Here is a 23,479-nt window from a genome sequence, read left to right as displayed (position 1 = left end):
AAGATGATTCAATTCAATCGGCTTAGCGACTCCGGCCAGCCGCCTCGCTGAAAACAGCTGCAAGCTTATTTGTTTCGCCGGCTCGTGCCAGCAGACTAACGGGAACCGGAAACGTCGGACGCTCCAAAGATTCCGTCAAATCAAGTGACTGACTCAAGCTAATGGACGCTGATAAAATGATTTCGCTTGATCTTATTTGGCACCACTGTGAAGATATTTGGACTTGCTCCTTGACTTTTAAATGCTTATGCGCTCAGTGCTTTTTGGAGAAGAGCCAGCACGTTGTGCAAAAAGAAATTTGCACTTTTTATATTTCTTTTTTCAATCTTGAATTGTAAAAACACATAGTGGACACCCTGGGTATCACCCCCCCCACGATTAGCTACAGCTTACAGCATCAGCTTACAACTATCAAGCTAGATCATTAACAGTTATCATGACATCATGAAAGATCCTGCGGAAGGCACTTCAATGAAAAAAAATCAATACAGAATTCATGTAAAGAAGACGGCGGCCCGGTAGTCCAGTGGTTAGCACGTGGGCTTCACAGTGCAGAGGTACCGGGTTCGATTCCAGCTGCGGCCTCCCTGTGTGGAGTTTGCATGTTCTCCCTGGGCCTGCGTGGGTTTTCTCCGGGTGCTCCGGTTTCCTCACACATTCCAAAAACATGCATGGCAGGCATGAATGAACACTCTAAATTGTCCCTAGGTGTGAGTGTGAGCGTGGATGGTTGTTCGTCTCTGTGTGCCCTGCGATTGGCTGGCAACCGATTCAGGGTGTCCCCCGCCTACTGCCCGAAGACAGCTGGGATGGGCTCCAGCACCCCCCGCGACCCTCGTGAGGATCAAGCGGCTCGGAAGATGAATGAATGAATGAATGAATGTAAAGAAGACGAAATGGAGGAACCTTCGCAGCCGTCTCCTTTTTCCATCCTTGAGTCGAGTCGTGCAAGTGCTGATTTTCTGATGCTATGTCAGCCTTTGAGTTTTCCTTCACCTTCAGCGACCTGTGCGGTGATGTCGGTGCGGCTATTGAGCGCACGCTACGATAGTGCGCGTGAAAACCTTGAACCGCGCTGACTTGTACCACCTTTTCTCATGTATCGATCCCACGTCTGCTGGCTAATTAAGACGCGGCCGCTAGCGGATGCCCGCGCAGTCAGAGCCGCACATGTACAAAAGTGCGGGGCTAGTCGGCGGGGGGTGGGGGGGCCTGGGAACCGCGGAAGCGGCTAATCCATAAGCTGCTAATGCGCGATTGCGCTCATCCCCTCCGTGTCATTCCCAACATTGTCTTGTTTTATTCCGTGTCACCTTTGACCTCCTGTTTTTTGTTTTTTTTTCCCTCCGTCCTCAACCCTGACCCATCTTATTAATGTGACATTACAAAGAAAACAACAGCTGTTCACTGTAAGCCGTCGCGGTTTGACTTGTACCTCAAGGGCAGCTCACAAACACGCTTCAACTGGAGTTTTATTTTAACCCTCAACCATTGGAGGGTCTCATGGTCGTTTTATTTTCATCTTAATTTTCAACACCGCCTGCCCGAGTTGAGTAGATTTGCACAGGTTTGGTCATGTGACCTCTGCAAAATATTTTCACGCACATACCTGGGGTCAAAAGTTTGCAACTTGGAGATAAATCACAGCTTTTGCAATGCACAAATGAGCACCGTGTCGTTGGGCAAACGTTCAGCTGGAGTGACTCTGTAATTGCCTTCCACCGGGCTCCTTTCTTGTCACGCGGAACACAAAGTCAAACTGATTCTCTTCGTGTTGTTTGTGTCTTGGCAACAATGCTATCCCTGTTTGCAGCCATGTTGCGAGTGCGGGCCATGCATGTCAGCGAGGCCGCGCTTTGAGCTAAGGAAGCCCCCCCGTCCCCCCAAATCCTTTAAATCTATTAAGTGGCCAGCTCTATTTTAGCCCGGGCAATTTCATCTTTTTTATAACTTGTACAGACTTTTGGCAGCTTTTGTGGTTTGGCAAGTCCATGTTTGCATACATGCATTAAAAAAAAAAAAAAAGTTAAAATGGGGGGGCCTGAGACCACAAAACAGTGAGTTGACAGTGATTGAAAACGATGACCATGGGCGGGTTTCTGCGGCTCCACCAAAGGCTGAAGCGAAATCGAATTACTCGCGTATGCTGAGCAAATGATGACACACTTACGTTTGGAAGGCAAGCTAAGGGAGAGAGAGTGCCAGTGAGTTGAAGTTCCGGCGTGTTCAATCATTAAACCATAAGGCCTCTCATTATTGAACAGGACCAGGCCCGGACGTGCACATTTTCACCGCCTGCGCGTTTTTTGCTGACGACGTCTCTCTGAGGATTGGTCACATTAGCGCAATCATTTCTACCCAAATGGAGATTTAAAATGGCAAAGTCTCCAGGGCTCTGTCGTTTTACACCAAATATGAAATGATAAAAACCTGCCAAGGAGCCTCTCGCATTGGAAGATATGTCTCTCTATATCTCAATTAATATCGAACATCTCCAAGCAGCATTGAGAAGAAATGGGAGGTAAAATTCTGTTGGGTGACCAGCAGGGGCGCTATTGGTCCGCTTTACAACTACAGCAGGCTGTTTAGGCTGACTAAAAAAGTAATGGAGCGCGAATTATTCTGCTCATCATCCAATTCATCTGCTTTCTAAATCTCCACGCCTGTCCAGAGTTGTGCGATATCGGAACTGGTGGGTTACTACGGAGGATTTTACCGTTTTATGTAGATCTAGAGGATCCCAAATACTGTAGATGCCGCCCAAACGTTTTATCCTTCGATCGCGTTTCGAAAGGCTTCTTTGAAGAGCCGTGCGAGCGCTTCTGTCCGAAAGTTCATTTAATATGAAGTGAAAAGCCCTTGTCTTTCTTCTATGGCGGAGAGATTGATATATTTAAGCCGTGACTGAGTAAAGCAGCCTCCCTTGGCTTGCGGCCTCAACCTATTCCCTCTCAAGCTGGCCACGGTCACAAGCTGTAATGCGCCTCCGTGCTGTATAAATGCATAGTGAAGGCCTCCGGAAGAAACCTTCCAAGACGCCTCACATGTTCTGACAAGTGATAGATCTGACACAGGCAGGTGAGAGGTGGAGAGGAAAGATCAAGGCGGCCGAGGAGAAACTTTGGCCTCGCTGAAAGTTTTGAGAGGGGGAAAAAAAAAAAATGGCCGCGTGTTACCGGGACAAAGTGGAATAACTGACAAGCTTTCTTTTCAGGCTGAGGGAGATTGTTTGACATCTTTTGAAGGGGGTGTAGCTCTGCCGTCGAGGCATCCAAATGGTGGAATGTGCTTTTAAAAATATCTCCGCGGGGGCTTAGGGTGTCTCTTTCGCACAGAAAACCCGGAAAATTGCATCAGAGGGGGCTTGTTATCCATCTTTGTCTTTGAAAAAAAAGAAAGAAAAAGAAAAGGCATCTCGATCCCTCTAGTAATCGTTGCTTTCTTTATAATTCCTTTCGTTTCTCAGACAAAATGTCCACCGGCATCCCGTGGTGTACCTTGCTTTCGACCTCTAAGGCTCTACTATTATAAATATGCAAAAGGCATTTCATTTATACACAGACTTCATGAAATAAAAGAAAAAAGTGGCGCTGGACTTGAGGTCAAACGTATAAAAACGTGTCTGTTTTGAAGAATTTAGAACAGCTATGACGTTAGCTTCAATGAGCGCAAACATGCTAGGAGTCGAGCGGATTACGGCTACATGACACAGTAGGGGGTCAGGCGCACCCCCGTCAAGCTATAGACGAATTTGTGATCTGACGTGCGCTTAAACAACCTCACTTATACGTCAGTTGGTCGTATTGGAAAAACGGTCATCTGATAAGTCTCGATCAAGCCTAAACGTGACCTTGAGGCGCCGCAAATTGAACACGACACAGCTGAAGCGAAAGAAAGGGTTCGACGACATCGCCCGCCTGACGTAACCTCTTCCTACATTTGCAAACGCCGTTCGGATTTGTCTCGAGGGGGTAAAAGGGAGGACGGCAAAGTCACCTTATTATAGCCGCACGCATCAGCGTGAAATTGAGCAGTCCGATTGGGCTTGTTTCCGCCGCGCTGCGCCGTGCCCAATTTCTGTCATTCTTCCGCGTCTGATGTCATATATCTTGAGATGACTGTTTACAAGCCGCAGCTTCTCAAATCGTTGAAGAAATATTGAAGACGGATGGCAAGCTAATGCGACGCGGTCCCAATTTTTGTTACGACTTGAATTTGCTTGCGCGGCGCTGCTGGAAACTTGGGATTTGTTTGAAAGGCAGGCAATATCAGGCGTCAGAAAATAAATCACTTCAAAAGTAAACGAGTTGCCGTTTAACGTGAACTGCTTTAAAGTGAGGGAATGTTGCAAATGTTGGAAACACAAATGACTGTAAAACTGTAAAAGACGTGGTGCTTGTTTGCAAAGTTCTAACCACAAATATTTTGTCATCTTGCCCGACCGGAACAACTTTACATGAGCAAGCCCGAAGGGCAGCGGCCGAGCTAGGCGGTTTGACGTTTAAAGTTGAGTTTTATTTTTTTAGTCTTGTGTTTGATAAAATCCCAGCATTATCTGGAACTAAAAAAAAAAAAACTGTATTTATTATTTATGGAAGTTGATCCGAATGTTAATGGTTAAAAAAACGACACTTCTAATCTTGTTTAACCTCATGGGAAATAAAGGAAGTCAAGTTAGCTTAATGAATATAGCCCTCAATCATAAAAGAGCCTCGATGGGCTTCACAGGCCCCACCGTTGACAAAAATCAACAACATCCCCTCTGGAGCCTCTAAACCCATCTGGGAAGAAGAAAAAGAACGAAAGAAACCTTGAGAAGGGATCTCAGCCGGAGCAATCCTCTTCCAGGATGACGAGGCTGTAATGTATGCCGTGCGGGCAACCTTATATGATGCTCTAAAATGTTACTTTGAACATCATGAGAGCGTGTACCATGAAAAGAAGCACGGCGGGGTCAAGGCCTGTGGGGAAACGCTTCTCCTCGGGGCCTGTGCCGATCACTCGATGCAGAACCTTCGACGGCAAAAGCCTCACTTCACTCATCGCTACCTCGGTCTATGGAGTCGTGGGAGAAGCGGCAGCAAAACAGGCTGAAATCTTCCTTCCTTTGTTGATATGCATACAAAATGCAGCAGAAGCCCAAAAGCAATCAGCGAAGGGGCTGAATATTAATGCAGGCATGAGAGGACGACGACCGTGCCCGTGCACTCCCCTCTGGCACAGATTGGCGAGCATTCAGATGTCGGTCTTGCGCTCAGGTCTTCAGACCAACACCACACGCACGTCGCGGCGGCCCCTTTGCTCGGGCGGCGACGTGCAATGGACGGAAAGCGTGACGCGCGCTACCGTGTTTGCCGTCTTCCTTGTATGACACCTTGTATACACCTCGTGTAGCGATGTTGGCTTCCAGATCAGTTTGCGAGAGATCCATTTTCCACAAATGTTATTTAGAAAAGCGGCACGGCCTTTAACGGACGCTAATTAAACGCTGGAGACCACCGAATGACTGGCAGTAAACATCGCAGTGTGTGACAGGCATCTGTAGTAGGATGGATGGGAGGGGGTTGTGGGGGGGAAGGGGGGGGAAACCCCCTCCTCACCTACCCAAGTAACGCTGCCTGGTTGTGCGCACCCACACTTGAACCTGACTTGTGAATTCTGTCAATCATGCCGGCAAAAGCTGCCATGGTTCACCGGGCACGTACTCGGAGGATTGGACGTGTGTGTGTGTGTGTGTGTGTGTGTGTGTGTGTGCGCGCTTGAGCGTGTGCATCTGCGCACGAACTGCATGTGAGCATTTGGGATTAGCACAGGCTCATGTGTGCCGATTCCAACAAGTAGCAAACATTTGTGTCACGCGTTTGTTGTCTTACTGCGAGCAGGAGGAATCGAAATGGATGCTTTGCTTTGGTGACGTGCCGCTCGGCACGACTGCAATTGAAATGCGAGCGAGTACTCTCGAGAACGATCCCCCGAATAGCAGAGCGCTAACAATAAATATCGCCGTCCAACGACAAAGAGAAAACCACTGGAGGAAGTGACGCCTTCCTCCGCCTCGAAATGTTTATAGTCGTCGTATCGCGATTCACTTTTTGCGGCTTGTGTGCGTTGAAGGGTTTTTCTAAAATTGTACAATCACCAATTTTTTGAATATCTATTTTTTGTGGTGATTTTTTGTGGTGATTTTTTATTTTTTTGTGAAATTTTGTGGTGATTTTCTTTGTGTGCGGACTACTTTTGCCCACTCGAAAGGCAGTAAATCGCCAGACCTTTTATACGTCCTCGTTTCCCGACGCCCACGTCACTCACCAGGCGAAGCTCCGCCTACCATCGATGTGAACAGCGAGTAGGTCAATGTTTTGAGCGAAACGAAGCTACGAGTGCTAAAGAACATGATGAAGATGTGCCAATTTGGTTGAGGGTTGACAATAAACCTCCGCGTCCTGGCCAAATCCCGTGTAATCCAATCGCGTTTTTCGTCTGCGACGGCACTTAATCCTCCCCCAAATTGGAAGAAAATGGAGAATGTTGTCAAGCATGCAGCCGGAGAAAGACACCGAGAGGTGTAGCGGGATATTTGCACGTCAGAAGCTGAAATGCAAGATGATCACGATACTGTTTTGCTGGCAACTCTCGCCATCGACCGCCGAAAGAGAATCTCCGCCATCCGGAGGGTTTTAGATCTTCCCCGTGTGTGTTTTTGCAGCGGGGCGCCATGCTCGTCTCCAAGGCGCTGGTGGAGGAGCTTACAAATTTAGACTTCTTTTAAGTGTCTCGTTGTCGCCGAAGTGTGTGCAAAGCGCCACTTTTATGAGCTCGCAGCTCCCACCGGAGGAGGCGGCGGCGGCAGCGGCACAAGGGTACGCAGAGTTAGTCGATGGCTTCGGGGGAACATTGGGGAGCATAAAATAACACACAGACGCTTTGTAGCTTCTCTAAAACTATTCATTTTCTCTAAATTGAATTTGAATAACGCGTGTATACCTCTGAGGGAAGATTGGTGACATTATACATATATATTAATACATATATATGTGTATTATTTCACACAATTCAAAAAGAAGACAACGTGAACGAAGCAATCGTGAACGCAGAATTGGCCCACGATCGCCGGCACAAGGTAAACGTGAACATAATTAGCTCATTTAATATATTGCTTAGCCGCAAGTTGTCAAGGATGGACACAGCCGTCGGTGCACCCTCAGTTGCGTTATTGAGCAAAAGAAATGAGTTATAAGCACGCTGATCGGGTTCGGTAGCCCACAGCTGACGCCGAGTCAGTCAACACGCTGACATGCTAAATGGTTAGCCGGATAACGGCAAAAAACCAACGATACTTTCCTTTCAAAGCCACACATCCTCAAAGTTGTATATAGAAGAATGTGAGGAATGTGCGACCCCTAATGGACAGAATTATATTAGCGCCTGACATTGTTTTCACTGGAATTGTACGTTGCTATGAGTGCTTATTGTGTCGCTGCAGGAAGTAATGTTACGATTTTAAATGTCATTGGATTTTTTGTTTTTTTTACGTTCCAACACTGGATTGAACGGAAACCAAACTCAAACCTTAAAAACAAGTTACAGACAAAACCCTCATTTTTTTTTTCCAATGCGTCCCCAATTTCCAAAAATTGACACACACACACACACATACGCGCAGTACAAGCCTTGAAATAGTTACAATGATTTTTTTTCCAAATCTTGAATCAAATGGAATATTCTCCGCACCCATCTGCCCGTCTAAAGTCTCATTTTTACTCCATGGCCACGGCAAAGATTGTCAAAGTGCACAAAAAACCTCCCGTGACATAAACTAATCCAGTAATTAACACTTAACAACATTTGCGATGAAAAAGCGACACGGCCCACCGCTCGGGTTGAACGCTTGGGATTGTGGGATACGTTCTCATTTTAGCACAAAGGTTGAATCCCTCTATATATATATATATTTTTTTTTTTAATGACAATGCCAGCGGCAAAAGCATCCAGTCGCTGCAATCCTCACCCACTGGACTCCAACATAGTCTCGGCGCAGCAGTCGAGGGCCAGATGATCCAGATTTTGCCGGTTTTTAATTAAATGGAAGGTCAACTCTAATCGCTCTCCACTTGAGGGAGCGAACGCTGTCTGTGTGGCGCAAGGGCGACGCCCAATCATTAATTTTGTAGAGCGCCGTCGTAGCGGTGGGCAACCGGGGTTTGCGTTGATTAAAAAGCGATGGACTTTGGGGGAGTTTTGCGCTATGAGATGGGCTACGGCAAGCGCAGTAAAACTTTGCGGAAATGCACAAATGGCGCCATCGTGAAAAGGGATTGCCGAAGAAAAGTCAGGCGATGCTGAGTTTTTAATTCCTCTTCAAAGTTTTCAGTCAAGTTGTTCATTTGCATGCGAGTGCCCAGTACACATCTCGTGCTTCTACAGCGCCCCCCTTTGGGCGATCTATGACTAACGTGAGCCGTCACCGCGAGGCCAGGAAGTCAATTAGAACGGATGTATTTTGGAGGGCCGCCGTCATTTCTCCCCCTCGTGTTGGCCGCCTTTGTATAAACAAAACGGGGCGGCGCCCGATGTTCTGGGGGGGGGGGGAGGCTCACCTGGCCTTCGACCCTTCCCCTCACGGCAGTTGTAACCTTTCAAGATTCATTCATTCATTCATTCATCTTCCGAGCCACTTGATCCTCATTAGGGTCGCGGAGGGTGCTGGAGCCTATCCCAGCTGTCTTCGGGCAGTAGGCGGGGGACACCCTGAATCGGTTGCCAGCCAATCGCAGGGCACACAGAGACGAACAACCATTCGCACTCACACTCACACCTAGCGACAATTTAGAGTGTTCAATCAGCCTGCCACGCATGTTTTTTTGGAATGTGGGAGGAAACCGGAGCACCCGGAGAAAACCCACGCAGTCCCGGGGAGAACATGCAAACTCCACACAGGGAGGCCGGAGCTGGAATCGAACCCGGTACCTCTGCACTGTGAAGCTGACGTGCTAACCACTGGACTACCAGGCCGCACCTTTCGAGATCTTTGTCCAAATAGGGGAAGCGGAGCCGATTTCCAAGCCATCGGCGGCTCAATCAGATCCCTGTTTGATGCTCGCTCGGCAAAAGAGCGCCTTTCATTTCGCCGCCCCTGTTCTCTTCGCAGAGGCACTGACAAATGAGGCCTTGTCGCTCTCTTTTCTTTTTTTTTCTTTTTTTTTTCCTCCCCTCTCCAAAGGGAAGAATAATCGAGCTTTGATCCGAGTCAAACAACTCAAGCGGGATTTGGATTTATTTTATTTTTATTTCTTTTTTTGCCATGGCTTCCTGGAGCGAGCGTCTCGCGCGCTTGTGCTTTCTCTCTCTTGCGTCTCAGGTGCAAGTGCAACCTGCACGCCAACAGCTGCGTGTTCGACAAGGGGAAGCTGGGCTGCGAGTGCGAGCACAACACCACGGGGGCCGACTGCGGCCGCTGCAAGAGGCACTACCACGGCCGGGCCTGGAGCGTGGGGTCCTACCTGCCCATACCCAAAGGGACCGCCAATATATGTAAGTGCCTCGCCATCCTTCCTGCCGTCGCCGTGGCGATGGGTTGCGGAACGCCAAACCATCTGATCTGGGGGGGGGGGGGGGTCTCGGATCGCGGCTGAGTCATTCCTTGTTGTCGCGGGGACTGAGTCACACCCGATATGGAGCATCTCGTCGTGTCCAAGCAACCCTGCGCCTCAACCCCCCCCCGTAGTGGGTCGCGCCGACGCCAACTGCAGGCTGGGCTTGAAATCAAATGAAAGGGCGCAAAAGTTGCTCATTTCTGATGGAGATCTTGCGCTTTGCTTTGCGATGACGTTTTTGCGACGTGTGGATTTGATATTGATGACGTAATGAGATTGGCGCTCATGACAGACTAGCGCAAAAACGCCTTTGGCCCGGTTCCCCCCCCCCCCCCCCCCCCGATGAAGCCGTCGTTTACGTCACTCAACCCGCGCGTGTGTAATGAAGTCGACATTGAGCGTTTTGGCAAGTTTCTCCAACAAATACATGCATATTAGCTCGTGTAAATACGCGCAAATTCCACGGGCGCGCCGAGACGCGTTGCGCTTGCCATCTCGGTTTGTGACTCATGTCGCCATCTGCGCGTCCTTTGTGGATGAGATGCGATCTGTTTTTCCCGCTTAACGGCGCGCAAAAGCCACACAATCCTTCACTGAATTTGGCCGTGAGAATCGCAGCTCATCTCAACTTGGAAGCCAAACTGTTTCGCACCTGGATTGGAGAGCGAGCGGGAATAGCAGATGGCGGAAGATGATCCCATCCTCTATTAAATCTATTAATAGACGGGGGATGGAGTCAGAAAGGCCATGCGTCCAGAAGAGGAGCGACCACAAATGGGGGAAAAGTTCTTTCCACGTGATGATCTGGGATGGGAGTTGAGTCCCATTCGTCACATTTGCCTCTATAAATCTCATCCCGTCACTCAGGGACACCCGGTCGGGGACGGGCGGGCTGGGCCAGATGGTGGAAAAAGGATCCGGCCCGCCGCTCATGCCGACTCAGCCTTTGCCGTGGTGACACCGGTGGCCACGCGAGGCGCCGCCGCCGTTTGATCGGCCGTATCGCATTCCCGATCGATCTGCGATTTTGTGTCGGGAAACGCGAGCGCCGTCCTCTCTTTTTCTGGAGGATATCGAGTCTCTTGGTCGTTGTATACGCCACATCGTGCGACGCGGCGGCGGCGGAAATCCGAGGAGATGTTGCCGGGTTCGCCTTGCGCTCGCTGCGCCGTGGATTGACGGGGCCGTTATTAAAAAAAAAAATGGCCGCATGCGTAGTGAAGTGACGAAGCCCGGATGGAGCTGCTTCAAACGCAATACGAGTGCTTAAAATGCAATCATGTCACACGTGCAATATTGCTCCCCCCCCCCCCGCCCGAGGTGCCAAATGCACTTATTTTTGTCTTGTATTATTCCCATTGCCGGCGCCTTAAGCCATTAGCGTTTCTGCCGGCAATATTAAACATATCGCGGCCTCGTGTGAAGACAAATACGCTGAGCGGGCAGAACGTAATTAGGCCGTAATAGCTCTCATCTGTCATTAGGGGTCTTCCTCTTTAATCATCACGGCCAATGTTCCTCAGGCAGGTGGGAACGCAACGAGCGTTCTTACGTTCGGGCGTGAAAACGTACGCGACTTTTCCGTTTAATTGAACGAGAACAAACAAAACTGAAACAAACAAACAAAACTGAAGCGTCGCTCTTGCCTTCTTTCTTCAGGTATTCCCAGCAGTCACGGACCTGCGCGTAAGTCCACCATTTTCTTCTCCATCCGCATGACTGCGACTGCCCCCACCCCCACCCCATGCATGCCGAATGCGCTTCCTTCCTGTCACGCTTGTTATTTTTGACATGGTGCAAAAGTTTCTCTTGTCAAGGCCACTTAAAGCCGGAATCGCATTTGAATGTTCTGCTCGATGGCGGGATAACAAGAGGACAGCTAGCGACATTAGCATCTTGTTGACGCATTGCAATGCGCGACCGGTGGCAAGTGGATTTCATAATGAGTAGCGTTTTCATCACAACCAAATTGTATATCCCGTCCCATTTTTCCTCATTGTTATCGCTTCTAAACTTTTGGGGCAGAGGCACAAAAAAAAAGAAAAAAAAAAAAAAAGAACCTCGATAAAAATGGATTCAGTTGCACATTTTTTTTTTTTGCCGGTATTAAGATCGGGACTTTTCTAAGGTGTGCATGCATGTGTTTTTTTTTTTGTGTGGAATTATTCACAATCTGTCAAACTGTCGCTGGTTGTGAAGCGAAGGGAGCCATTGCCGGCACGCGGGGCTCATATCTCAAATTTTCGCTCTCAACTCAAAGCGCCCCCAAAAAATTGTCATTTGACAAACGCTTACGTTGAGTCACTTGTATGTAAAGGTTCTTGTATGCACTATTTTCTGTTTCCAAATGCTACGATAGCAATCGTGTTTGAAAAGAAACTCCCTCGTAAACCAAGGACCTCAACTGATTCCCGTTCCCATGAACGAAATACAACAAAAAAACGACATTGAAACCATTTTAGGCTTAAAGAAGCTCCGTCTGCAGGGGGGGAGTTGATCAAACAAGTAGAAAATAGCATGCTAGCATCCGGAATGCTTTTGATGGTCTATCGCCAGGTAGCGCCAAAACAAAAACGTAAATCATTTCTGCCTCGCAGACAAGAGCACAGACTAATATTTGCCCACAGCCAGAGACGAAAAAGTCTTTTTTTTTTTTGAAGGATGTGGCTCCTAACCACCGTGCATGCGGATGCCCGAAGGTGACTCTTTGGTAGCGGGTGACAAAGCTGCCGCCGCGTGTAAACGTCTCCAACTTTGTCATCTATCAAAAAAATGCATACGGACGTCACGAAACGACATCGTGCTCCTCCAACGACGCTCTGCAAACGTCCTCGATTGCATGCCGTCCCTGTGTTTCAATTGGCATGCCCATTGTGACTCTCCGGAGCGATGTGTAACATTTCCCCCCTCCCCCCCTCGTCTTTACGCAGATCGAGCAAACGCGTCATCGCTTGGCGTCGCAAATCGTAACCAAGGTAGGCTCAGAGGCTTTGTGACTTCAGCATGCTGATGAAAAAAAAAAAAGGCCATTTTACACCTTTCTCCATATCAGAGGGCGGAAAATGACCAGATCAACGTCACGGTGGCCTTAGTCTCCAAACGGGACCGACTTGGAAAGGGTGGCCTGGCAATTTTCCGCTTTCGACGGTACGAAAGCGGACCAGCACCGTGAGGTCGACTTCCCCCTCGTAGTTCAAAAATTTAGGTTTGAAGCTTGGTTTAAGATTTCAAACGTGGGTGGGTTGTTTAAAGTATGTTAAAGAGCGCTACAAGATCTTAATCAGAGGTGACGCTTTCACGCCGGGGTTAAGGTTTTAAAAAAATAGAGTTCAGAAAAAGAGGTTCCGATTTTAAATTTGGATTTAAAAACTGTGGAGATCTTCTCCCATGAAAAGAAATGAAGCGTATAAAAAAACAAAAAAACAAGCAGCGCTGTCGTTTGCCTTTGAATGCCGTTGTTGGCCGGTGGCTGTCATGTCTCACTGCAGGGCGGCGGAGGCGGCGGGGGCGCCATCAATAATCAACGTCGGGGGGGCGGCGGTCATGATGAACGGCGACGCATTCACATTAATACGATAACGGGAGAGGCGCGGCCGAGAGCGCCGGGTTTCGGTTTACCCGGACGTCACGGCCAAAGTTATCGATCCGACGTCATCAAGGCAAACGGCGTCCAATTAGAAGATCCCTGAATCTGAAAGCCATCTCTCATTATTTGCTTGCACAGGGGGGGCATCTACAGCTTACCGACGGGGGGGCGGCGGGGGCATTTGGAATTATTGATGTGTTGCTGGTAATCTTTTTAGTCCCAAGTAAACGGATTATCTATCGCCAGCGATGGGCTTAATTGGCCATTTGTTGGAAGGGATTCTATCAATAGTCGCGCCTGAAAGCAGTCGAGGCAAAGTGGAGCATGCTGCAAGCGGGGCGGGGCGGGGGGGGGGGGGGGGCTCAGTTTTTAGGATGGAATTCCCTTCTAATTCCGGCAGCGTCATAACCCGAAATCCGGCCGCCGAGATTTTCATATTTCCTTGACACTAATGACTACTTTCCTTTTAGCAAGAGCTTTTGGCGTCATTTTATGCCAAGGGCATAAAAAAATTAAAATAAATGTAAAAAAAGCACAAAAAATGTAAAAAAGTGAGATTGTGAATAGCGAACCACTGGTCACTCTCGTACCTCACGCGTTCATGTTGCAAAAACTGAAAAGCTCATTTTGACCGGTGATTCCCTCCCTCCCACAAATTTGCCAAAACAATGGCCAGTCTTCAAAAAAATAAATGAAGTACCTTTGTAAGTGGCTTTTGTCAAGGGAGAAATCTTATTTGTTCAGTTGACAAAAAGCTGAGGCGTGGGCCACCTCAAAAAAAAAAAAGAAAAGTGATTATGCCCTGGTGGCTATCCAATGACTCGGAAATATGCGGGTAAATATGACCTCTTCTCGACAATAATGGACTTGCGAGTCGTTTTGCTGCAGAACGGTGAATCGGAGCTTAGGTACTCCTCATCTCTCTGTCAACACTGGAAATTTGTAGACGCGTAGGGTTGAAGGCCAGCGCTGACATGTATAAAAAAAAAAAATACCCAAAGAAATTTGCTACATAGTTTTGATTTCCGATGGCCTTTTTCAAGAGAATTGTTTTATGTTGTCGTCAGGAAGAATGACCGACTGGTGGCGGTTGCCATGTCTTTTGTCAGTCGAAAAAAATTGCAGCTTTTGGTGTTTGAAAAAGTGTATTTTTCTGATTTAGCTTTTTTTTTGTTCGCCACTTCACTACGTTAGCAAAGAAACGAGATTGAATCGCATGCAAGTTGCGCTCAAGCTAGCTAGCTAGCTAGCGCTGAAAGAACGACATGCAACATTCGTTAAATTGCGTTGTGTGCATGTTTTTTGTTTTTTTTTAAATCTGTACTTCTATTCGAGTGCAGAGTGTGAGTATTTTCCCCACTTCTGATTCAAAGGCAGACGTTTTTGGGGGGTTTTGTTCGGAATTGGTATCCATTGTCTCCCCCACCTCCCAGCGCTGAAAACGAACACAGCGGGCCGCCTCACAATACCCACGCAGCTTGATTCATTAATTTGACCTCACGGCTTTGCCCCTCTTTTGTCTCGCTGGGCTTTATTTGTTCCCGCTTTCCCACTCGAAAAATGTCTCGCAAAAAAGTCCTTGTCCCGACCTCCCTCGCGAGCTGGGGTGACTCAAGACGAGACGAGAGGAGGCAGCTGGTGGCCCCGCGGAGCCTCCCGTTGACACCTTCCCGACCGAAGCGCCCTATTTTGACTTTGTTTTTTTGTGTGTGTGTGTCCCCGCAGCGCGCGTGTGTGACAACGCTATGCTCCGCTGTCAGAACGGCGGCACGTGCCACCACCACCAGCGTTGCCACTGCTCCCCGGGCTTCACCGGTGTCCTCTGCGAGAGGGTCCGCTGCCAGGGCCCCGGCGAGTGTGACAAGCAACTGTCGGGACGGGCCAGCCGCCGCCATCTCGCCACTTGGCGTTTTGTCCTCGCCTCGCTCTTACTGATTGTTTCTCTTTGCTGAGTAACCAAAACCCCTAAAAAAAATAATAAATACATAGATCAAATCAAATAAAAAAGGACATGAACGCAACGAGGCGGACCTCTGGACTTCTGGACGGGGCGGACCTCAGTGAGCTCGCGAATCTTTTGTACGTGTCAGGACGGAGTAGTCTCGGAGTATCTCGGAGTAGTACGCGAGATGGACCGATGAAACGTCACTGCTGTCTTGTGATCTCACGCAGGAAACAACTCTTATATGGCGTGATTTGCGGTCGGAGCTACCCGCAAACTGTATAAAGCTACACATGTTCTAAGAAATATCAGAAAGAAGAGCGCGATGGGGTGTCGACCGTTGACGAAAATGTACAAATCTTGACCTTCCGGAGATTTCATAACCCTTTCACAAAATACAGACTTCCTTTTTAGGATAGACCTGTCGGATGAGCAATGACAAATAGAAGGATGGCGTGTCAGAAACGTTCTCTGTTGCAAATGATAGCGTTCAAATCAGATTCACCGAAAGCCATCGTTGTCATCAGAGAGACTCGTTTGAGTGACTTGAAGACTTTCCATGACGACGGGGCAGCGGAGGATCGGACTTTGGCAGCAATACCGATTCGATCCAGAAAAGGAGCCACAGCAAAGAACCAGACAGAAGTTGTTCAAAGAGGAAAAACGAAATAAATGACCGTATTTTCCAGACTAAAAGGCGAACTGGATGTGGCGCACCTTCAATGAATGGCCTATTTTGTCTTTCCCTACATTGGGCGCACCGCTTTATAAGACGCAATCTACAAGGCATCCACTAGATGGAGCTGCGCTCAAGGAAACGCCAACAGAACGATCAGATATTTCATAAAGCAGCGGCATTTTGGGGTTGAAATATTACCGTCATGATCATCCACAAAGCGCATCACATTTTAAGGCGCTCTGTGAGCTTTTGGGGAAAATACGGTAAGCACTTGGGTTTTCTTTTCCACGCAGGCTCCCGGCACAAACTCTCGACAGCCAATTTACAGCAAGAATGCAGCAATCTCCGGTCGTTTTGTAAATAGAAGCCCCTTTCACGCTGTTCTCACGCATTCAGATGCGGTCATTCGATGTCTGGGAACGGCCAAAATTGCTTCCACCTCCGTGAGGGGTCCGGTAATAAGTCGTATGGTGGTAAATTCAACCCGGCATTCTAAATGGACACGTTTACACGTACGGGACGGCGAAACACGACAAAGGCAGCTAAGATGGCAAGGGTGAAAGGGGCGAGACACAACTGCAGAACGGACTTTCTTGTCTTTGCACAACTGCCGTCATTCATTCTTTGATATAACGTCAGAAGATCGCAAGTTTGTAGGTCGATTCCGACATCGCTACTTTACACACACACACACACGGGACAGTGACGCGAGAAAACAAAAAAAATGTCCTGGATTGAAATGAGAAGGTAGAAGGTGACATATGGGCTCTATATTGGCGTAATGTCACTCTGGTTTTGCTTTCAGCCTGGGGAGACTTTCACACCGCCTTTGTGGTTAATTGTCACATGGCAGAGTCGTCATTTTATCGCCTCCACCTTTCCAGCGACACTTCCGTTCAACACAAAAGGGTGAAGGCAACGAGTCTGCGATGTCGAGCTTGACGCTGATCGCGGGTCAGGGGGGGGGGGCGAGGCATCCGTAGGCCTGTAAGAAAGAGTGGAGTGATGCGTAGATGAGATTCTACTGGTGTCCGAATGACGTCACTCCGGCTCGGTTCTCTGCCAACGTGAAGCCAAACGCTGAAGTCGACCGGTCCTAAAAGCCGTAACCCCCACCAGCCCCGGCACCAGCTTGGCATGAAAAGGGGACACTGGATGCATTATCTGCTGGCATCTCCGTGTGTTGTCTGGCGAGACAATTTCATGCTGGCGTATGTTTTGGATTCCACTCAGCGTTGAAATCGGACGACGTGCGGAAATCCGAAGAAGCTATTCGACGTCTATCGAAGGCTGGAGAGTCATATATGGCAACTAAATATGTGGACAAAGACACTTTCAAAGGCATTGCCTCACTTGCTTCCTGACCTTTCTTGTTCTCGTCACTCCTTCGCCCCCCCCCCCTTCTGTGCTTCTGGTGATACCCCAACCACATGTGCTACAATGGAGACCATCGAATAAATGTAGAAAATGGCTTCATATTCATGTCAGAGTGCGGCGGCGCCGGGTAAGGAAGTTGTATCATAAGTAATACGTGTATTTAATTTTTGTACAAAAAAAAAAAAAACTAAACATATTTTCATGAATTTGCCAAGATGTGTTGCTTGTTTTCTATTGCGGCGGGCAGGCGCACGTGGACTGCGTCACGAGTTTGGTTGTATCGTTTGTTTGCTTATGTGCGCGCACGCAGTTCTCTTTCAAAAAAAAAACAAATAAAGACAATGTTTACACACTTACAGAATACACTTCTGCCAAAGGGGGAAAAAAAGGAAAAACTGTCTTGTCTTGTTGTTCAACGTCGAGCGTGTGTGCTAACCGCTAAATGTTTTTGATATTTCAACGCTGCGTCGCTATGTCCAGTGAATCAAGCGCGCTCCATTTCGTGAGCCGTCCCGATTGGACATCAAGAAGTCACACAATGCAGCTTTGGATTGGTCTGCCGCAAGCTAGCAAAGCTAACGTAGCGCTCGACATCCGCACTCGGTGCTCCTTTTTGCTAAACGGCACAAACGCATTCAAACGCAGACTCGAATGCAGACACCTGTCGCAAAAAGAGACAAATAAAATCCTCCGTTCGCAAAAAAAGCCGTTCAGTACCTGCTCTGACTGAGTCCGATCAAGCTCGCGGGAATCGCAAGTCCAAATAACTTCCACCACATTCACGATGGCGCTAGCTTAAAATGCTAGCTTAAAATGAGTTTTGGGAACGGTGCGCTGATCTCTGGAAAATGTGTTTCGTGGAAGTTTAGCGTCCGCTCCAACATTTGAGCTTGAAAGCGTTCGATGATGTCGGCGAGCTCCCGGCTGGGAATCACGACTAATCCTTGAATCCAAATGGAAGAAGCGGAGGGAAGTCGGAAAGACGGCGCCCCGCTGCGCCAGCCTTCATGTCGCTGATGCGCCGAGGGAAAATTAGCTTGAATTCAAGGAGGGTCAATGAATAAAAATGAAGTGGCATCCCAGCGGGGGGCATATTGAGTGCTGACACCAATCTTATTGGAGAGATTCGTTTGCCTCCCCAGGGCTGTCGCAAAACACCTTTCTGTGCTTGAGTCGACTCTAAGTGCCTCTCATTAAATCGTCCTGTCGGCAAAAATGGAGAACGGCTGTTTTTGGAATTGTAAAATAATCATAATTTTGGGGGAGAGGGGGGGGGGCAGTTAAAGCTGAGCAGGATCGGATATTAATTCAGTGAAGCGTTTTATGTTGCTTGAGACAGGAGCGTCATTTGCATTGTTTTAATTTGCGCTGGAATATATTTAAAAAAAAAAAGTGTAGCAGTAACTTGGTAAGTCCTTGAAAAGTTGAATGTTCTCAGAGTACAGATGTACAAACTCTTTGCACTTTTGCATCAATAAAACCACTGTCATGTGTCAAAGTTCCAAAGACAGGTTTCGGAGCTTGTGTTTTTTTTTTTTTTTTTTTTAATTTCGTGACTTCATCATGATCCAAAATAACAAATAAAAAAGCGTTGTCGGAAACCTTTTCATTTTTCAGCTGAAAAAAAAAACAAAAGCACAAAATCTCTTTGCCCTTACACACTTATGTAACAAATGGCCACCAAAAAAAAGAGAGAGGCTAAAGGTGGGAATATACACGAGAAATCTCCAGCAGATTCGACTTCACTTTTACACATTCATATTCAAAAATCCCATTTAAACGCAAGATTATTTTTTTTAATGTACAAGCTAACACGAGTCATTTAAATCCAAAATTATTCTAATGATCAAATTATCAACTCAACAGTTTTTTTCCTCACGGTTTTGGACATCATTCGACAGATATGTGAATATGTTTCGCTCGCTAGCAGTGCTAGCAACAAAAAAAATGCGTACACTGCTGCAAATTATCGGCCATACTGTCGCTTCGTTTTCCAGCCTGGAGACATGACAAAATTATTCGCAGCGTGACAAACCAAGATTTCAACATCAGATCAGCATAACAATGGTGACGAGAAGGACTTTGTTGCGCTTATTTGGTTGTGAATTCAGAGCAAATTGAATCAGCAAACTTGCTGCTGGTCCAACGCATGCCATACAATCTCTCTGAAACTCGTCTGCGATTGAACATTTTAGCTTGAGGCCTCGCTGCGTAAAGTGGCCCGCGCGGAACGCGAAGTGGCACGTTAGCGAGCGTGGCGTTGGTTTTAAGAGCCGACGATTACATTTATGACATGTTAGTGCAATGAAAGCAATCTTTTATGCTACTTGATACCCCGGGCCTTTGGGGATGAATCGCCGTTCATGTGTTATGTGAGCCTTGTGCTCGACCAGCCTCCAAAGCAGGCCCAAAGTACTGTCAACTTCGCGTATGTAATCAAACATTTTTTCAACATTTCAGTTGAAAAAACAAACTAATTTTAACCGTTACCGGGACAGCAGTTACGACAGTGGGCAGGTTACATCACTGCTGTGATGTGAAACAATTGTAAATAGCACTGCCATTTATCCATTTTGTTTTTATATTGCACTTAATTGAACTGTGTTTGTTTTTTCTTCTTTCTACCCACATTCTTGCTGCTAGAGGCTGTAAATTTCCCCCGTGTGGGACAAATAAAGGATATCTTATTCAACGATTGTTTACATGACTGTAACGAGCGATTTGGGAACAAGAAAATGCTGACAATATGTCTCCGATTCATTACATACGAGAATTTCAAATGTTGGTCGAAATTTTAGCTAGCATCATAGAAGTTGACATGTTTGATTTGCTTGCGCGGGCCACATCGAATGATGTGGCGGGCCAGATCTGGCCCCCGGGCCTCGGGTTTGACACCAGCGGGTTAGAAGGTGCATGAAAGGGTCAAATCAATCAGCCTATGTCAAAATGTTATTATTACATATCCGAATCATATTTATTGGCCAAGTATGTAAAACACAGAAGGAATTTACCGTCCCGGTTGCAAGAGAAACTCAACAATGTAGTTCTATAAAACAATCAAATGCTTGAGACCACATATTCTCCCGTTCTCTCAAAGATCCCAAAAGGAAACGCTCGTCGACTTTTCAGTCAGTCGGCAATGTAAATACTCCATTCGGCATGCATATATGATGAGCCTTCGCCATATCCGCAGCTCTGCATTTCCCTTCCAAAACACTTTGAATATTCATGGCACTCCAGCTAAAAATGGTAACGGCCCCGACTTCTTTCTGGGCTTTTTCAACTTGAAATTTAAAAAGTGCCCCCCGAAACTTGGGTGGCGCACTCTCGGGGATGTTTACAGTGGCGCGAAGAGAATCCAGGGGGGAAATCAAAGCAGCGGGGGGGGGGGGGGGGGGGGGGGGGGGCGAGCTGACGCGCGGCGATGAAGACCCGTCGCCGTTTAAAGAAAAGTGCGGCTTTCCGCCGAGGGCGGCGGCGGCGAGCACGGAAGGGCCTTTGACAACAATGTTCAGAAGCGATGCGCTGCCTGACAAAAGATGCTCTCGCCGATGCGTTTGCTTCTCAGGGCACAAGTTCACATTGTCTATGTGTGTCTGCGTCTTTTCAAGAGAGCACCGATAAATAATACAGCGACGCCGAGGAAGCCCGAGTACAATATCGAGACAAAAGTAGTGGGAAACAGTCCGTATGGACGCTTTGTATTGTAAGACGAGACGAGAAAATGCGATGACTTTTCTTTTCTTTCTTTTTGTTTTGTTTTTTTCCCAATCATCCAGCAGAGAGGATGCAAACGCAATGCCATGCGATGAAATGTGACGCCATCATAACCTTGAGTTCTTACGCAACAACGACGGGAAATAAGGCATGATTTTCGATTTATCTTCAGGCGGGGGGGTTGAAGTTCACGCTCCCACCCCCTCCGCTGCAAAAACAAAAATCAGCTTTCCCGTCACGACCGCGTCTCCTCATTTTAATACAATCGCCCCCCCCCGGCTCCAGATGGTAATCCCGTTCGGCGTCACCATCGCGGCTCTTGTCCGTTATCCCTCAATGCCATCAAATCTTTCCACCCGGATGGCCGTTAAAGAATCATACGTGTATCTGCTCCTGACGGCGTTCGTAAATAAAAGAGCCGCTTCCGTCTGCTCGCCTCCCACAGCTCGGCAAGAAATCCGTTTGTCCTCGTTTATTTCAGGCGGCCGTGGTGAGCTTTAATGCTCCCTCTGCCTCTGCACTAACATGTTGAATTGGGAAGGGGAAGTAATGGGGGGTGAAAATGGAACTCAAATAACACATCCGTCACCCCAACCAAAAAAAGATTTCCTTCAGCACCTTGCCCGCGGTGTTTTGGGGATGTACAAGCTGGATATGAGCGTGTTTTATAGGAGAACGCACCTTGAAGTAACTTCAAAACTGCCATTTTAGGAAATCATGCGGACAAAAATGTCATCATGTCGTCTTTGAGTGGCACTGCCAATTGTGTGAAACAAATTATTCTCATTGTAGGGTTGTTTTGTTTTTTTTTGGGGGGGGGGGGGGTATAAGAGCACACAAAACGAAAAGGGCAAAACAACAGGGATGATCGGAATATTTTCAGAGGATGAAACGGGCACGAGTACAAGTGGCTAACTAAATGTTCAGGGCACTGAACCGTTTATTTTTGATAAAAACGTATGAATATAAAGGCCTCCGTAATAATTAAGCTAGGCGCAGCTAGCTTAGCAAATGCTTAGAGTGCACTAGTAGAAGTGAATTGACGAAGGCGACGCAGGTCGGAAAGGCCGACGGGTCGCCCCTGCCAAATCGCCAATCCGTGAAGAGCGCCGCCACCTTGTTCAACGTGCCCCCCCCATCCCCCCACCCCCCCACCAGCGAGTCACGGGCAGCTGCTCGGCCTCTCGCTGAAAGGATGATGAGAGTCAGCTTGCCGGCCAGAAGCGACTCTTGACCTCGGCGCTGTCACTCTTGTGCACGCCGGCGCCGGTTCGCCACGCTCGGCGGGGCACCGTCACTTTTTGACGACCGCCCCCCCCCCCCCCCACCCCTACCCTCCACAACAATGATGTGATAAAAACGGAGTCAAGCACTCTGACTTTTTTCAAATGGGCCGGCGCCTATCCCGGGTGATTTTGGACAAGAAGTTGGGGGTACGCCCTGGATTGGTCGCCAGTCAAGTGTCGGGCAGATAAAGCAGACAAACCCCAAAACCAGCGCGAGACTGTTAATGTTGGAGTCTGGTTTCATAATTCATTTTCCTTGAGTCATGGCAATCGTGTCTTGGGAAAATTCGAAAAAGCCCCCCCCCCCCCCCCCCCCAAATCATCAAGTGATGTTAAGCACATCAAAATGTTGGCCCGCGAATGCAAATTCCTCCACCGGCTCGCATTTAAGGAGCGCGGCCTCTGTCGAGCATCAAAGCGCGCGAGCACAAACGACTTGAAGAGGGAGTAACGAGGGTGACGAGGCGATAGCAAAAGAAGCGCTTTTCCCCAGCGCCGGCTCATTTGGACTCTTTTGATCAGAGAGATCTTAATTGGCATTGCTCCAAGATGCAGCGGCGCGCCGTATAACGGAGGACGTGTGAACCCATCGCACACGTCTTGGGCCCCCCACCCACCCCCCACCCGCCGATCCGGCACAGGCACCGCTTATGCACGGCAGCGGCTGTTCTTGAAGAAAAATGATGGGCTCGACAATGCGGGAATCCAAACAAAACAACCTTTCCCGAAGTGACAGATGCCCTTTCCAGGCTGCGAATGTCATGCTGCCATGGAGGAAATCAAAGGCAGGGCAGCGGTGGGAAACTCAACCGACTGACTGATTGTTGTTGTTATATTGTTTTGTTTCGTTTTTTTTGGGAAGGAAGGGAATTCGTAATCTTGCCCGCCCCAGGTCAAGATGCTCAGGATTGAATTGAGGGTGAATTTTTAACTGTCGCTGCACCGGGTCGAGCCATGTGTTCTTTTTTTTTAACGGAAAGTATATTTCTGGAAGTGTTGAAGAAAAAGAGAATTGTTCCTGAAAAAAAGGGGATATGCGGTCACGAACGTGTTTCCGGCTGCGGGCCCTTTCGCGCTTCCGAAATCTGACATTTGTCAAGCACAATTCAAAAGGAGATCATTTGATCAATTATTGATGAAAGTCACTCGCCGCGCGTGTCGTCGAGCATCGTCGCTTGAACGCCTTTGGGCTCCCTCTGTCTAGTGAACGGGTCTTACATCACCCTTGAATCATGCCTAGCAGAACCACAAAGATTGAAAAGAGAGAAAAAAAAGGCAAAGAAAATCCAAAGAATGTGG

At 48.0% G+C, this 23,479-nt stretch overlaps 1 protein-coding gene and 1 long non-coding RNA gene across 4 annotated transcripts in view; both read left to right on the top strand.

The window, feature by feature from the left end:
* Positions 1-16,762, top strand: part of LOC127616276 (netrin-G1-like) — a 40,040-nt gene extending 23,278 nt beyond the window's left edge. For 2 of the 3 annotated variants that reach the window (XM_052087777.1, XM_052087778.1), the window contains exons 4-7: positions 9,359-9,531; positions 11,253-11,279; positions 12,524-12,568; positions 14,905-16,762. In XM_052087777.1, the coding sequence (XP_051943737.1) occupies positions 9,359-9,531; positions 11,253-11,279; positions 12,524-12,568; positions 14,905-15,131 (472 nt within the window). In that variant the 3' untranslated portion in view covers positions 15,132-16,762. The remainder of the gene's footprint in view (positions 1-9,358; positions 9,532-11,252; positions 11,280-12,523; positions 12,569-14,904) is intronic. The other variant, XM_052087779.1, reaches the window with a different exon arrangement.
* LOC127616293 (uncharacterized) lies at positions 398-3,146 on the top strand. The gene is made up of 2 exons (XR_007967087.1): positions 398-518; positions 903-3,146. It is a non-coding gene; the product is annotated as an uncharacterized LOC127616293 (long non-coding RNA).
* Positions 16,763-23,479: the final 6,717 nt, after the last annotated feature.

This window comes from Hippocampus zosterae, chromosome 15 (genome assembly GCF_025434085.1).
Source record: "Hippocampus zosterae strain Florida chromosome 15, ASM2543408v3, whole genome shotgun sequence".
Lineage (NCBI taxonomy): Eukaryota > Metazoa > Chordata > Actinopteri > Syngnathiformes > Syngnathidae > Hippocampus > Hippocampus zosterae.
Note: the sequence above shows the minus strand (reverse complement) of the source record. Positions and strands in the feature narration are given on the sequence as shown.